At 42.3% G+C, this 17161-nt stretch overlaps 1 protein-coding gene across 1 annotated transcript; it reads left to right on the forward strand.

Annotated features, from left to right (window-relative positions):
• Positions 1–1394: 1394 nt before the first annotated feature.
• On the forward strand, positions 1395–16764 carry LOC121656689 (CD209 antigen-like protein A). Its single transcript, XM_042011810.1, has 7 exons — positions 1395–1590; positions 1855–1965; positions 10811–10870; positions 10959–11063; positions 13757–13899; positions 14536–14630; positions 15253–16764. The coding sequence occupies exons 1-7, from the start codon at positions 1446–1448 to the stop codon at positions 15389–15391; spliced, it is 798 nt and encodes a 265-aa protein (XP_041867744.1). The 5' UTR covers positions 1395–1445; the 3' UTR covers positions 15392–16764.
• The last annotated feature ends 397 nt before the right edge of the window (positions 16765–17161 follow it).

Raw genomic sequence — 17161 nt, forward strand, 5'->3', positions numbered from 1 at the left:
AGAAACGTACCAACACACAAACATCAGCAACATCTAGTCAGAAGCGGATGGAGAGACGAGGACGTTGTGGGGCCATGCAACAAGGAAGAAATGTGTGCTTGCAAGGTGCCGTGATCACGCCGCACCCCGAAGCATCAGCGGGGGACGGGGGAGCCCGAGGCCCCAAAAGCCCAGCAGGTCCACAGTGCACCAAGCCCAGGACGGCCAAAGCAGACAGAGCAGCGACCCACTCAGACCAGAGCAGAGGGACCCCCAGACCAGAGTCCCCCGTCGTGATGGGAAAGGGGCACCAGGCAGCACAGGTTGACAGTGAGCAGGCCCACTGAGGGCAGGCACCCCACAGGCCCAAGGGCCAACCATTCCCCGCAGCAGAGCCCTGCCCAGGAACCCAACGGGGCCCAACCGCCCCAGGAAAAACAACCGCTGACCATGCCAACCCAACCCAACACTAAGGCTAGACACCCCAGGGACAAGAACATGTCCGCAGGACATGTCTCCAGGATGAAAATACATGGTAGGAGTTCCAGAGGTGAGAATGAGCCGACAAACTACACATTAACAATCACACTGCTAGTAACAGGCAAGGTAACGGGGACATGGACGGACTGAATCACTTCCTGCTGTGTGATATCTTGTGTGGTGCATCATGAGGTTTAAATACGTCAGGCTTTTTATTTGTAAAGATGTTTATTTCTTGTTACTTTTTAACCTTCATCTACATTTACTATGTGTAGTTGCTCATGCTGCACAACTCAGCTTTAAGTTAAATCAACTTCTTTCATGTTTTCTCTCACCAAATGTAGACTCTTTTAAATCCAGGATCAAAACATGTTCCTATGTCCCTATGCATGAAATCTGATCCGTCTCTTAACTTTTCTAGACCACTGCTTGCTTTTATTGTTTTAATTTAGTTATATTTTATATATTTTATCATGATTTTTTTTTAATTATGTGTTAATGTGGTTTTAAATGTTTCTGCATTTTCTACTTTTTCTGTTCTCTAAAGCACATTGAATTGCTTTTATATGTGCAACACAAATAAAATTGACTCGCCCTGTCTGGGCCTCAAGAAGGGGAAGTCAGCAGTTTATCTGAACCATTTCCTGTGTCAGAAGCTCTTCCTTCAACTATTAAATCTGCAAATCAGCCACTAACAAAGATTTCTAGATGCATTGTGTTGAAATACTGAGTAAAGTTTATGTAGTGCATTGCTCCAATCACGAAATTTGAAATTTTCAAGCAACCTTTTGTATTTATGTATTTCTACAGTCCCAGTTAGGAGTTTGGACAAATCAACTGTTTCAAAGTTAATACTGATGTAGATCTATTTTTTTAAATGACATCATGGGCTGTACTGCCACTTCCTTGATATTAATAGCGGAAAGTTGCACAACACCAAAAGAAAAGGACAAACATAGAAGTCGGACCAGTTATTTGTCAGCAAGATGTCTGCAGAAATTCACCCTGAGCCAGAACTGAGAGTGAAATACAGGACAAGGATCCATGAAGATGAAGGAGGCAGAGAGCAAAGCGAGGTGGAGATGTTAGACGATGGAGAGCAGCACTCTGATCTCGGCTTACAAAGACCTGGTAAGCAGGAAATATTGAAAATAGCTCAACATGATGTTAAAAAACAATGTGGTACACGTTTGTGTTTTTAAATATTTAAACTTAATCAATCAACTACTTAATTTATCATCCGTTTTAGTTCCTGTAACTTCAGCCCAAACAAGGCAAACTTATACAAATCATCACTTCAAATATTCATTATTCAGTTCAGTGTAGAAAACACAGTCTCATAAAAATTCCTTAAAAAAAGAGATAATGGTTTCTCTGTGTGTTTGGATTCTGTAGAAAACAACAACCAGAAGAACCTTCAAGCTGTGAATAGAAGCCATGTTACAGTTTTCAAGGTGTTCCTGGGAGTGATGTATCTTCTGATTCTGGCTGGAGTCATAATACGCTGTGAGGACTTGTATTTTTATACTTTGAATGTATAGATAGAGTTACTTAGAATAACCTCAGAGTCTGTCACCAGTCATGTACAAAGCAACAGGCGACCACCAGATGTTACAAAGACGGTAAGGAAAGCACGGACAGTTAATCCAGATGTATGATAGTGATTTTTTTTTCTTCACAAGTTTAAATGTAATTATGGCTATTTAAAGAGAATGAGTATTTTAAATTTTTCAGACTCATTTCAGGCTAATTTACTTTAATATGTAAGTCCACAGGGGCAGGAATCAATCTGCATTTTTCACATATCCCTTTTGCTGTGTACTCAATTACCATTCAACATAGCCAGAGGGCGCTATTGGCTTATGTTGTACCGTTGAAGGAGAAGTGTGGAAGAATAAAAAAGATACAGTGAAGCTTAAGAGGAAGTCTGCCTCTTGATTCGACTGCTGCTAACGTTCCACTAACTACACAAGGATACAACAAATTGGCGACAAGGATGGGATGTGTTGTAGCCCCTTCCTGCATTGTTCTCACCATCCGCCGAACAACCGCTGATTCCGTTCGACATGTGGATGAAAATGTTGAGAGGGGGCTGTTGCGAAAATAGTGGTCTGGTCCAGACCATGGTCCGGACCACTGTAATGAGTGGTCCCTGCCACTAGGAGACATTTAAATCAGTGGTAGCTACATTCTATACATTTCAGATACCAATTTAATAAAGTTTAATTTTTTATTATTTTTCTTTTTTTTTTTTTTTTTTTACATTTTTTATGGAAGAACAAAATTCATCGTAAATAAAGACATTTGGTAAAATATGAAAAATTAAGTATTAGAGTATTAGATTTTGAGTCATTGGTAGGTACCATTAAATTAATTTGTTAAAAGCGATTTTTTTTTTTTTTTTTACAAGTTTTCACACAACCTTTCTCCCCATGCTTCCACTTTATGAAATAATAGAGTGATAACCATTAATAGAATACCAATATTTAAACAGAATTGATATGAAAAAGGCATTGTCTTTGTAATGGACTTTCTGGACATAAACAGAAATATTTTATCAACATTTTTCCACTAAATTTATTTTTTATTTTCCTAAAATAGAATTCATTAAGGTTTGCAAACCATTCCTGTACCCCTGCTTATTGTCTTACACAATGGTTTGCAATACTCGCTTTTGAAACCAAGTTTAACAAAAATTGCCGTCTGGGGACTTCATTTTTTAAAATTGATTACTACATTGTTTAAATCTAAGATATTCCATAATTATGATCGACACATCAGACACATAGCAGATTTTAAACTTTTCTCAATGATAAAGCCCAGTCTTCCTTCCTACCTTCTGCAATCAGACTTTGCAACTCCTCTACCTCTGTTACAACTGTCTACTATTTCAGACCTGGTCTAATTCCATCAGTCACCTTTTGCACTCACCCATCACATTGCAGTTATGTATCTTTGCATACGTTGTGCTCCCACCATAACGTGGCACAAAATCAGTAGCTAGACTTTTCTCCTCTGTTGTCCGATCTACCAAACTCCATCCAATCCTCAGAGTCCTTATTCACTTTTAAAAGCAAGCTAAAGACTCAGTTGTTTAAGGAGCATTTCCACACTTAGCTTAACTCTTCTACTCAACAGAATGAGTTAGAAACATTTGTCCAGCTCTTTGGTTCAACCAAGTACTGAATAAGCTGTGTGCACTTATGCCCAAATGGATATTGTTTGATGAAATCGTGATCTTGTATTAAAACAAAATGACTTACAAAAAACTATTTAAAACTAAAAAGAAAATATAAATTATATGCACTGTCTCTAGCACTACATGACAGCACCTGGGTCCAACTGGACTCACAGCAGTCTGTCACGGTTTCTGGGTTTTGGTGGGTGTTTTGATTGTTTAGGATTTTGGTTTTTGTTATGATTAGTTTGGTCATGTTCTTGGTTTGTAGTTCTTATGTTCATGCTTTAGTTTTCAGTTTTGTCATGCTTGGTTTTCCCTCTTGTGTTCCTGTGGTTTTCTGTTCCTGCCTCGTTAGTTCACCTGGTCTGATTAGTCATCCACTTCACCTGTGTCTTGTTACTCCCTCTGTGTATAAGTACTCCCGGTTTTCAGTCATTCATTGTCAGATCCTCATTTTGTCATGTTTGGTTTTTGTTCTCTGGAGTTTATCCCGGTCGTCTATGGTTGCCTGTCTTGTGTTCCTGGGAAATAAACCTTTTACCTGCACCAGTTCTGCCTCCTGCCTGCATTTGGGTCCTCACCTCCGCCGCCATTCGTGATAGTAGGATCTGACCACAACTGGACCCAGCAGGTTTGATGGCTTGGCGTCAGTATTACGATCCGGGGGTTGCTGACTGGTTCCCTACGGTGGAGGAGCCAGACCCGTGGTTTCCTGATCCTCCTCCTACAAGGTCCAGGAGGAGGAGGACGTCCAGGAACCAGGGGCGACAGCCCCTCGAATACATGACATCAAGCGAACTGGTGGGAAAGCTCCTGGGACTGGAGACGGAGTGGGAGCCGCAGGATTATCCAGAGCGGTCACCATTCTGGGGAACCAGACTGGCGATTAGCCCCAAACCACTGGGGCGGTCTGCATCTCGGAGGTCAACACCAGCGCCACGGTCCACATCTCGGGTGACGCCATCTGCTGTACTGTCACGGTTGCCGCCACCAGCTCCCAGGCCTACGTCTCCAGCTTCGCCTCCTGCTCCAGTGCCCCAGCTCTCCACGCCGGCTCCCAGATCTGCTCCAGTGCCTCAGCACCCCACGTCTGCGCCAAGGTCCTGCCCTGCTCCGCAGCGTCCGACGCCGGCTCCGAGGTCCTGCCCTGCTCCGCAGCGTCCGACGCCGGCTCCGAGGTCCTGCCCTGCGCCGCAGCGTCCGACGCCGGCTCCGAGGTCCTGCCCTGCGCCGCAGCGTCCGACGCCGGCTCCGAGGTCCTGCCCTGCGCCGCAGCGTCCGACGCCGGCTCCGAGGTCCTGCCCTGCGCCGCAGCGTCCGACGCCGGCTCCGAGGTCCTGCCCTGCGCCGCAGCGTCCGACGCCGGCTCCGAGGTCCTGCCCTGCGCCGCAGCGTCCGACGCCGGCTCCGAGGTCCTGCCCTGCTCTGCAGCGTCCCACGCCAGCTCCGAGGTCCTGCCCTGCTCTGCAGCGTCCCACGCCGGTGCCCAGGTCCTGCCCGTCTCTTCTGGTCCCAGTTCCTGAGGGGGTCTCCAGTGGTGACGTCTCTCTCCTGGTCCCTGTCCCTGAGGGGGTCTCCAGTGGTGACGCCTCTCTTCTGGTCCCTGTCCCTGAGGGGGTCTCCAGTGGTGACGCCTCTCTTCTGGTCCCTGTCCCTGAGGGGGTCTCCAGTGGTGACGTCTCTCTCCTGGTCCCTGTCCCTGAGGGGGTCTCCAGTGGTGACGCCTCTCTTCTGGTCCCTGTCCCTGAGGGGGTCTCCAGTGGTGACGCCTCTCTTCTGGTCCCTGTCCCTGAGGGGGTCTCCAGTGGTGACGCCTCTCTTCTGGTCCCTGTCCCTGAGGGGGTCTCCAGTGGTGACGCCTCTCTTCTGATTCCTGTTCCTGAGGGGGTCTTCAGTGGTGACGCTTCTCTTCTGATTCCTGTTTCCGAGGGGGTCTCGGGTCGAGACGCCCCTTACCCACTACTGGTGCCCAACCCAGAGCTCCAGTCTGCCCGTCCGCCGCCAGAGCTCCAGTCTGCCCGTCCGCCGCCAGAGCGCCAGTCCAAGCCTGCCCGTCCTCCAGAGCGCCAGTCCAAGCCTGCCCGTCCTCCAGAGCGCCAGTCCAAGCCTGCCCGTCCTCCAGAGCGCCAGTCCAAGCCTGCCCGTCCTCCAGAGCGCCAGTCCAAGCCTGCCCGTCCTCCAGAGCGCCAGTCCAAGCCTGCCCGTCCTCCAGAGCGCCAGTCCAAGCCTGCCCGTCCTCCAGAGCGCCAGTCCAAGCCTGCCCGTCTGCCTGGAAACCTGTCTGTGCGTCCTCCGGGTCGTCCTCTGGAGGTTCTGCCCCGGTTCGTCCGGCCTCCTGACCGGAGCCTGCTGTCTGCACAGCCTCCGGGTCGTCCTCCGGAGGTTCTGCCCCGGTCCGTCCGGCCCCCTGGCCGGCCGCCTGACCTAATCCTGCCGTCTGTTCTGCCTCCAGGTGGCTCCCCCTGAACTTTGTCCTGGGGCCTGTCTTGTTTTGGTCGGTCCCTCCTCCGGGCCCCCTCCGCCCACCCTGGGTGGCCGGCTTGGGGTTTTTCTCTTTTGTGGACTTTGTTGGGCCGTCTGGTATCCGGCCCTTGAGGGGGGGGGTTCTGTCACGGTTTCTGGGTTTTGGTGGGTGTTTTGATTGTTTAGGATTTTGGTTTTTGTTATGATTAGTTTGGTCATGTTCTTGGTTTGTAGTTCTTATGTTCATGCTTTAGTTTTCAGTTTTGTCATGCTTGGTTTTCCCTCTTGTGTTCCTGTGGTTTTCTGTTCCTGCCTCGTTAGTTCACCTGGTCTGATTAGTCATCCACTTCACCTGTGTCTTGTTACTCCCTCTGTGTATAAGTACTCCCGGTTTTCAGTCATTCATTGTCAGATCCTCATTTTGTCATGTTTGGTTTTTGTTCTCTGGAGTTTATCCCGGTCGTCTATGGTTGCCTGTCTTGTGTTCCTGGGAAATAAACCTTTTACCTGCACCAGTTCTGCCTCCTGCCTGCATTTGGGTCCTCACCTCCGCCGCCATTCGTGATACAGTCTGACTACCACTTAATGATGACGTTCCATCTTGTTTGAATTCTTGTGCTGTTCTAACTCTCAAATGTAAGTCCCTTTCGATAAAAGCATCTGCTAAATGACTGTAAAAAAGAGAAGAATAATTTTAAAATGATTTTTCCTTGACTTTGGGTCTTACAGGCCATTTGATAAAGTGAAAATTTGTAAAAAAAAAAAAAAAAAAATGTCTTTTTCATGTATGATGAATTTTGTTCTTCCTTAAAAAATGTAAAAAAAAATAATAATAAAATTAGCCTTTCTTATATTGGTATCTGAAATGTATAGTATGTAGCTACCACTAATTTAAATGTTTCCTAGTGGCAGGGACCACTCATGACAGTGGTCCGGACCATAGTCTGGACCAGACCACTATTTTCGCAACAAACCCTACTGAAAATGTTCGATAATTACCTGCTTGCTCTCCGCGCGGAGGGGGATGACTGGCAAGACAAGCGGAAACGTGCATTGCTCCTACACTGCCTGGGCACCGAAGGGCAACGTGTATTCTACACACTTCAAAATGGAAGTACATCTTATGAGTCAGCAATAACCGCATTGCACTCGCATTTCAAACCAGTAATAAACGTTGTGGTGGAGCAGCACAAGTTTAGACAAAGGCTACAAAGACCGCATGAGACTGTTGCTGAGTATGTGGGCGCGCTGCGTGAATTGGCGGTAACATGTGAGTTTGCTGGAAATACAACGAAATGATACGTGACCAACTCACTGAGCATGCTAGCTGTCCAAGAATATGTGAGAGGCTGTTGGTGCAGACAGAGGAAAATCTTATGCTGGACATGGCGGTTAAAATGGCATGTCAGGTGGAAGCGGCAATCGGGCATGCGCAGACTCTCACAATGCAGCCCCAGGCTCCCATACAAGTCCTTAAAGCAAAATCAAAATGCCCATTCAAACCCAAACCCTGGAGTAATAATTCTGCTGAGCTCACTGCAGCAGCAAAACGGGTACATGTAATACATGTTTAAGCCCAAATCAGACGAGAGTGAACAACTCAGCAACCCACAGGAACTCAGTAACCTGCAGCAAGGTGAGGTAATGATGCTATTTGCTAACATTTTTTATACGTTGTTACACTCTAGTTAGCTGTATTTCTAGCCACTAGCCATGTACATCTATCGCTTCATGTGGCTCATCAGCTGGGTGTTTTTAGCCTGGTTGTTACGTTTGTAGCATTTCCATCTATGGTGTTGATCGCTAACTTTCTGGTCATCATTACATGTGTGTTACCTGCTGGTAGCAATCAGGTGAAGTAAGTGTGGGTTAATTCCTTTAGTTTGACCGTTGCTCACACACTATCAAAACAAAACAGACAACTAATTTGGTTTTACTTACAGTTTGTGGCTAAGGATCAGAAACGCAGTAGAAACAGACCCTCCTTTCAGCTAAAGCCTGTTCGCAAATCCCTCATTGTGCTGGCCCTTATTCATCCAGTAGTCTTTGGTGAAGTGTCGGTCACAAATACAAACGTTGGTGCAACTCTGTGGCTGGCTCCCAAAAACAAACTCCATCCATTGCTGTTTCCTTCCAGAATTTGAACAAATGTAACTTTCTCTCACAGTCGAAGAAGCATTTCTTGTGTGACATGTTGACACTAAAAACATAGATGTGTCCACCGTGGTGTCTTCTGCTTTACACTGAGCAGTGAAGGTGGGTTTACCTTTCTTCTCATGAATATGGACAATCTGGAGAAGATGACCAATAACTGAGTCCCCCTTCCTGGGACGTCAATGGAACATCAAAGTAGAAAAAAGTCTATAAAACCTGTTGTTTTCAGCGTAATGGAAACTGAATAAAGAAACACACTGGAAAACTCAAATGTCCGTTTATGTGATGAAAACAGTTGCAGCTCACTTTTCTGATGAGTCAGAATCAGAATACTTTATTAATCCCTTTGGAATTCCTCAGGGAAATTGTGTTTCCAGTACAACCCATCCAAGACTAGACAATAACAACATATAACACAAACAGGATCAGGCATACTGAGGCAGCAGCCGTTTCTACAGCGTTCCTTTGTCTTAGAATTAGGAGAAAGGGGGGGGGGGGGGGTCCCGTCGCAGCAAGTGCAGACTCAGCTGAGCGCGTCCAATCAACTCGCCGCCCGGGAGTGGAGGGAGGGGGGAAAAGGTACAGCCCAGGCAGTGAATCACGGGGAGGTGTATCTGTAGTGGTGTACTTGAGTGTGGTGCGTGTGTGTGCGTAGTAAGTGAGCATGTGAACTTTGCCCCAGTTCTCCATCACAGTCTCTGCCGCCTGATGATAGTGGGCATCCTTGGGAGCTGATCCAGGTTAAAGTCCATTACCCGTGAGGAGGGTGGGGGGACTGAGCATCCGTCAACAAAACATTCCAGGTAGCTTTTAACCAGCCATCCAAGGCCAGTACAGGGAGCCGAATTTGATAACAGCATTTGTTTTGGTTCAGACCAGAGCTGTTTCGTCTGCCTTGAGTCTATCAGTGGTCCCACTGGCGACTCCAGTCATCCGAATTGTGGGTCAATTTCCATCCAGCCGAGCAGACAACTTCTCCAAGTTGGTGACCACCTTACGTACAAGCTCAGAAATCGCAACCAGCGTGCCATCCAGAACTAGAATAGCCTCCAGTTTATGATTCAGCTCCTGCAACGCCAAAGTCTGATTGTTCATAGCTCGACACACACCGGCACAGAAATCCGGCAGCTTGCCAGTGACCGCCGACAGTGTCCGAATTTTGCGATATGCCAGGAAACCGCCCGCTCCAAACAGCAGAAACCCAGTAATCATGAATCTGAATGTATAGATGTCTTCAGCGTCCTCGACAGAAAGGATCGACAGACACATGACTTTCCACACTCCCCAGGAATCCATCACATATCCAGCCGAAAACGTTCCGCCAGGACAAGCAGGCTGCCCTACACCTGTTTTCCAGTTCGAATAAATTTGGTCGATTGCATTTAGGGACGAACTGATCAAATCCATATTCAAGATTTGAGTTTCAGAAAGAAATGCAGAGAGAGGCTCAGAGATGACAGGACAGTAGCAGGGCAGAGTGGGAGGAGGGAGGGAGAAGAAAAGCATCTGCCTCGGTTGAGAGCCGGAAGAAGATTTAGTATTCACCACTGTAATACTGTAAAAAAAAAAAAAAAAAGTAGAAATAGAATAATTGGGCCCTTTAAATAAAAAAAACAAGAAATTTTCATTAAAAATCGTCACAAAGTGCAAAGTTAATATATAAAACCTATTTTTCGCAGAGTCCTGTTAGTCGTGCATTATGATGTCTGTTACATCAGCATTGTCACCGTCTCTCTGTCAAGTTAAGTTGTGGGTAGGGGTGTGCCAGTTCGGATGCCCGCAGTTACCAATGAAACAAGCTGTGGACACTAGTTCCTAAAAAAAGGACTGTTGAGTTCACATGTCCCTTTCCACATCCAGGGGTTATTGCTTTATGGACAACTGTAAGAGAATCAGGAGGGTTTCACAAAGGGAGCAGAGGAAGCCTGAGTAAGCAACTACACTTAAGAAAACAAGCCCAAAAACATGAGACTGACAATGTTTACAAGTTATTGTACAGAAAAATAAACCCAACACGACTTTTCAACTCTGCTCATGTTGTGCTGCATCACCGCTGTAAACAGGATGATCACAGCTGCTGGCTGAAATGTATTAATTTAGCTTTAAACCTCTTTTGGTTCTGTACCACTGGATGCAGTTACCGGTCAGAACCAAGAAGAGAAAACAGAGGGGGAGAGAAACTGGTGCACTAAAAACATTCTTTTAAAAAGACAAACATCAAAAAATGATTGACATGTTTGCTACAGCAGAACCTTCATCAGCTGCCGTGGACGATGATGATGGTAGGAGCTGCAGTAAGCTGCACTGCTTTCACATCATGGAGGTTCTGTGCTGAGCCGTGTTGGTATTAACGTGTTACTAGTAACGTTACTGTAGCACCGTTTTTGTAACTACTCTTCTAATGAATCACACTTTAAATAAAGCAACTATGGCACGTTTGTTCGTTACTAGTATCTGATTGGTTCAACCTGGTGACAAAGAAACTGAAAAGCACAAGTGGTTGTGGTGGGCAAATTACTCCTGTTGTATCTGATTGTGTTGTTTGTTTTTCAGTATCCTGGAAAATAAGTGAACTGAACAACAGTAACAGTCAGCTGCAGGCCAAACTTACCGGTAAGAAAGATTTTTATCTGAATAAACACCAATATCACACTTCATAATATTTACCTGTGTTACATTTTTAACTATGGTTGTTTTAAAGCTACAAAAACTAACTTCAGTCAGCTGCAGAGCCGTCATGAAATCCTGAGTAAAAATCACAGCCAGTTAATGGATGAAATGAAGAAGCTGAAGAACAAGATTGAAGGTGAGAGAAGACTGAAAACTAACACATAACATCACCTCTGAACATGTGACATGAATCTAGTTTTACCTTGAGAATGAACAGTTTTACAGGGTTTTTCACCCTGTTCACATACTAGATGATAAAAAGGAAACACATCAAAACAAGTTTCCATGCAATTTGGTCACAGATTGGAGGAACTACAACAGCAATATTAACCTGTACACAAGTTGATTATTTTCCAATAGTTTCAATCTGTCTTATTAACTTACATTTCAAATTAAAATAAAATTAAATAAAATCTATTATTTAAATTAAACTTTATTAATCGTCTTTACTTGTAAACTTTATTTATTCATCAATATTGGAATTTGTAGCTAAATTTATTCAGAATCCTTCTCTTGAAAGTTGTTTTTATCATTTTAACAAGTAAAGTTGTTACAAATTTGATAATTAACATCATCTTTAACGTTTTAAAGATAAACAGAACAACTTGACAGGATAACATTTATAAAATAGGATGGGCCAGATTACGATTTAGGCAGCATGACTCCAGGAACTAACTGAACCTCACTGGTGTCGCTTTGGAAACAACTGATCGCTTTATTGATTAAAATTTGCTTTTTTGATCTAAAAACAGCACCACTTCTTTCTGCTAATGACTGATAAGATGTGAAGAACTTTATGGACCACTTCCCTTCACTTTGTTGTTAATTCTGAACATCATTAAGCTGCAGAACATTAAATTTGTAATGTCTGTGTTAGAAAAGAGAAAATGGAGATGGGAAATAACAAAGATGGACCTGGTTTAATATGTGTTTTATCAGAGAATCTTTGTTATAATTGTGAAAAACCTGCCTCTGAAAAAGAAAAACAGTTTTGATTTAAAAGTTCAAATTAAGAAGAATAATTACTGGATGTCTGAAGATTCTCATTCATCCAGGTCATGACATCCAGTGTTGGTTGTCTCAAGTCAACCGGACTGTTTTAGTTCCTTCAGAACATTGTGCTCTTATCGAGGAAGAGCGTCCTCAGTTCTGATGGAGATAAGGGGAGATTTTACTGCAGTAACATTTGAAACCACTGGGTTGAGCTTGTTTCTGGGGAGGAGGCTACTGTCCTGTAGTAGACATCTACTTACCGTCTCTACTGCTTTCATGGCTGGCTGCATGTAAACAAAGTGGTCTCCAACAATGTCTAACATGGGTCAAAGCAAAGCAGTGCAGACTTTCACTGATTACATCAACTATGTGGACAAGAACATCAAAATCACATGAAAAGATGTGAACAACAACAACAGCTGCCTTTCCTGGACTGTACTGTCCACATGATGGAGGACAGGAGCCTGCAGACTGGACAACCCTCATCCTTTAAACACAAGCTCGGAGTTATCAGAACGCTTCAGTACCGGCCAGAAAACATTACAACCTATGCAGAAGCCCAGGAGCAAAGAAAAAACATCTCTTATGATGATAGAACTTATGGATTGTTTCTACCTGGACTGGACTTTTATTAAAGCTGCAACTAGACCCAGAAACACCACCGACACAGGGAGAAGGCAAAAGAAGAAAAAGGAAAGGGAAGCGTTGTCATCCCTGATGTGGCTGGAACATCTGAGAAACTCAGGAGGATTTTTAACAAACAGCAAATAGCCATGTTTGTCAAACCCAGCCACCCCGTCACACAGAAACTGACTCATCCTAAAGACCCGACTCCACACTCTTAAAAAAGCAACCTGGTGTTGCAGGTCAGTGCAGTGAGGACTGCAATGAGCTCTATATTGAGGAAAACAATCACTCAACAGATGGATGCTCAACACAGGAGAGAAACTCATCAGATCAGGACTCAGATTTTCTCCTTCATTCATTTTAAAATACAGACTTTTGAGGACCTCAGTGATAAAATCTTGGACAGAGAAGACGAGTGGTTTGAGCAGCAAGTGAAAGAGGCCATCTATGTCAAAGTAGAAAAAGCTTCAGTAAACAGAGGAGGAGGACTGAGACATCAGCTCTCCCCCACCTACAGCAGCATCTCTTCAGCCATACCAAAGACAATGAAGAGACTGACCCCCACTTAGCCTCAAGTGAAACTCCTGACAATAGTTGCTATTAATGACACCTCAGCTTGTAGACTCACTACTTCAGTAAAACTTTCTCCATCAGAACTGAAGAAGCTCTTCTGGATAAGAGCAAAATGTTTTCATGAAACTAAACCAAGTCCAGCTGACTTGACCCAACCTACGTTGGATACGATGACTGAATACTACGGCAATACTTCCTGAAAAGGAGAAATAGGGAAACAGATCATACTTCAGTGGGTTTCTGGAGTCAATTTAAGAAGAACTAAAGATTGAAAATGAAACTTAAGGGAGCATGTTAAAATGTAGAGCATCGTCTTCATTTGCATTACATTACACTGCATTAAATCACATTTCACTGAGACAAAGTGGATAAAAACACACTGAACTACAATACGAGTCACGTTTTCACATTTGCTGGTTAGTTTTTGAATTCATGTGAATTTACTGTGATGTATCGTTGGCAGCAACTTAAAACTAACATCTGATTTAATTTTTCCTGTATGAATATTTCTGTGAAGGACCAAATATATATAAATGAGAAACTTGAGGTATTTATGGAGTAAACATCCTAAAAGTATTATTGATTTGACAATAAATAACATAAAATCTGATTTTGAAATACTTGTTTGATATTCAGAGATCAGCTGTCTTGTTGGATGGAAAAGATTTGGAAGCAGTTGTTACTTTAAATCCACTGTGTTGAAAAACTGGTCAGAAAGCAGGAAAGACTGTCAGGAAAGAGGAGCTGATCTGGTGATCATAAACAGCAAAGAGGAACAGGTGGGTGTGTGTTTGATTTTTTATGTCTGTGTGATCTTTGATGTAACTGATCTGGTACTTTAGTCTTGATCTTTTGTCAGTCTGCTTCCTGTCCTGATGGATTTCACTTTAAATGGTTTTCAAGTCCTAAAATCAGGATCAGCTGATCAATTAGATCCATTTACTTGATTTACTTCATGAACTCATTTCAAAATGTAAATATTTTCATATTTCAGAACTTTATGGTTTTGTTTTGACTCAGTTCTGCTACATTTGTTAAAAAAAGAATAATTGTTAAACATGTAGTAAAAATGTGATTTATTTACCAGAACAAAGACTAGATCAGTATGAGTGAAAAAAAGTTGCTGAATGAATCATAAACATTAAAATTATTTTCAAGAACAACAAAATCAGTGAAAACTGTTTTCTGATCAAAGGAAACTACAGGAAACTAAAGTCAGCAGTTTTAATGAAATTTCAACATTTGTTTTAACAAAGACTGAAAATTATTCATTAACATTTTGTTGCTTTTGGTTTTTGCAGAATGGAAGAATTAAAAAGTTTGTTTTTCTTTCAGATATTGTTACAGTTATGTTACTACAACAGACGAGCAGAATAATGATTTTTTTTTGTTCTACATTTTCTTTGTCTGTCCAGGAATTTGTCAGAAAACTGAGTCTATCATCCTGGATCGGTCTTGAATGGAAAGAACATGGATGGAAATGGGTGGATGGATCTCCACTGACAGTAACGTAAGAAATTCTTTACAATGTTAATTAATATCACTGTTTAGAGCCGTAAAATCTAAAATGTAGAATCTTACAATTTTCTCCTGATAAATCTGAAAAATCAGGAGATAATTTTAATTTGTTTCAACAAGTATCTCTCTGAATGAACAACCTGAACTTTGTTCACTAAAAACTTCCTGCAAGCCGACTGAAAAACTACAACAAAACATGTTTACAACTGACAAAGTATTTTACTACATTTAATGGCTGAAAAGGTTTTTCTAGTGTCTGATGGTTCACAGTGAAAAGTCATGGAGGAGGACAGACTGATCAGAAATAAAACCACTAACAAGCTTAAAACCAGGAAGCAGATCAGCAGAGGAAACATTTCTGGAGGATTGAGCAGCTTTTACAGAATTTAATGAATAAATAGAGACAATATTGGACTTTATCAAGAGTCCATAAATGATCTATAATCAGTTCAGACCCATAATCCTGTGTGTTGTCACATGTGTGTATGTTCTATAAGATGATGAGAAAAGAAACACAGAAAACATCTGAAACTTATAAAGAGGAAATTTATCTGAATGTGGAAATAATCCTGAATTTCAGTCCAGTTGAATGTGATGTTTTATTTGTCCATCAGGTTCTGGGAAGATGGAGAGCAGGACAGATACAGCAGTTACCGAGTGTACAACAGTTATGGAGGGAAATGGGAAACAACACATTTCGCTAATACCATTAACTGGATCTGTGAGAAAAACTCTTCTGTCTCAATGATATAAATGTGTTTGCAGTGATTAAACTGTCAAATTTGACACCAAAAAATATTAAGAAAAGTTTTCTTTGTTGTAAATTTCAGATGTCGTGTGTCACTCATAATCTACATATATCGTCCCTCTGTAGTCTAATATATAGACAGAGTAGTGAAGGTGGAAGTCATCCATACAACAACAACAACATATAAACTTTGTTCCACTCATTTATTGTAAAACAAGGAAAACTGCAGCCTCTCTTTACTTTGTTTACTTGCTTGATTTATGATGTTTTCTTGCTAAATCTACAGTCAGTATCATCTTTAATTTATCTGGCACACATGAAGGTAGCAGCTGAAGATTTTAACAAGAAGAAAAATCCTCAATCTTAGTTGTTTTAATCTGGATTGTGTGAATAACTGCAGACTGATCAATGGAGGAGAACTTTCCTCCTTCTGATAAATGTAAACAGAAATGTGTTACGTTTCTTTTGCAAACAGCAGGATGTACTGGAGAATGACGTTGGTGGATGCTTCTATGGGCCACAACTAATGTCTACTTTTTACATGTAGTACAACTGTAAGGATTGTGTTTTTATACTGAGATGGAAAAAGTAAAGATACTGAGCTCTGGACAAATGAGAATTTGTGTTCTACAAATTTAACTAAACACTGAAAAACAACATATTATGTTGGATGATATAAAAAAAAAAAGTTCAACTTGTCATCCAGGCACTAATATGTGGACATTTCTAAAAGTCCCCCAGTTACAAAACAATCTTACTTTTTGTTAAATGTTTTTATTTCTTATCAGTATTTGATCCTTTTTACTCATTCTAGACATGTTGTGTATGTTGCATTGCTAAACCTGAAATTAAATCCTATATCTTAAGCCTCTACTTCTGCAACCTCACAGACCTTGCAGTGCTTGTTTAGCTTCTATCAGAACGTCAGTGGGATTCACTGTTTTCATGAACCCTGTGAAATGTGGACTGAAGGCATGACTGGTGAAACTTGCACTGAGATCTAAACAGCTTTCAAATAAATGTCTGTTTTTTCATGATTTATGATCTTTTTCAGTCAAATGAAACTTATTTTTCCAATGTGTGTGTCAGTTTCTACTTTATGTTGTTAGACAGATTTTATTGTACTGGTTAATTATCCAAGGCCATGATTATGTTTCAGTCAGGAAACATTTTAGTAATATTGCAAAGATGTTTGATTAATTAGAAATACATAAACAAAACTTTTACTTTTTCCTTGAAACCGTTTAACTGCACTTCAGATGTTCCTGAATGCGACACCAAGCAGCTCAAACATTGCTGATTTTTGTGAAGACACAAGTGTGAACATCATGTTTCAGGAAAACAGTTTCATGCTTCTCGTGTAAAATTCTAATCAAAATAAACTGAAACGTGAAAGAAGCCTCTGATCATTTTTTCACAATGTAAATATCCACTGCTGTTAAACTAAAAACGAAACATTCTGGGTTTGTTTTTATCCGTACAGTCGCATTTATGAACTAGTTATCTGGTGTAGACGTACTAGTTTCAGACTTTTAGACTTTTACAGAGCTTCTAAGAAAATATTTCTGTAATGTGATGGATTTGTGCTTTTGAGAGTGTAAAAGTAACACTGGACTTTATTCTTTACCTGCTGATCCTCATCTGGCGACAGACAGCAGCTCAAATCGTAGCAGCAGCAACTTCCAGCAGCTGCCACAGCCACCGTGAAGTGGAACAGCTTTCCAGAGCCTACCGGACGGCTCAAACTGATGCAGTTCAGGACCAACTTCTTCCAA

This window comes from Melanotaenia boesemani, chromosome 17 (genome assembly GCF_017639745.1).
Source record: "Melanotaenia boesemani isolate fMelBoe1 chromosome 17, fMelBoe1.pri, whole genome shotgun sequence".
Classification (NCBI taxonomy): domain Eukaryota; kingdom Metazoa; phylum Chordata; class Actinopteri; order Atheriniformes; family Melanotaeniidae; genus Melanotaenia; species Melanotaenia boesemani.

Bases quoted from the DNA above. Each gene is read 5' to 3' on its own strand.
- LOC121656689 (XM_042011810.1), top strand. From the start codon at position 1,446: ATGTCTGCAGAAATTCACCCTGAGCCAGAACTGAGAGTGAAATACAGG. The intron at 10,871-10,958 runs GTAAGAAAGATT...GTTGTTTTAAAG, and splicing joins GCTGCAGGCCAAACTTACCG to CTACAAAAACTAACTTCAGT. The intron at 11,064-13,756 runs GTGAGAGAAGAC...TTTGATATTCAG, and splicing joins GCTGAAGAACAAGATTGAAG to AGATCAGCTGTCTTGTTGGA.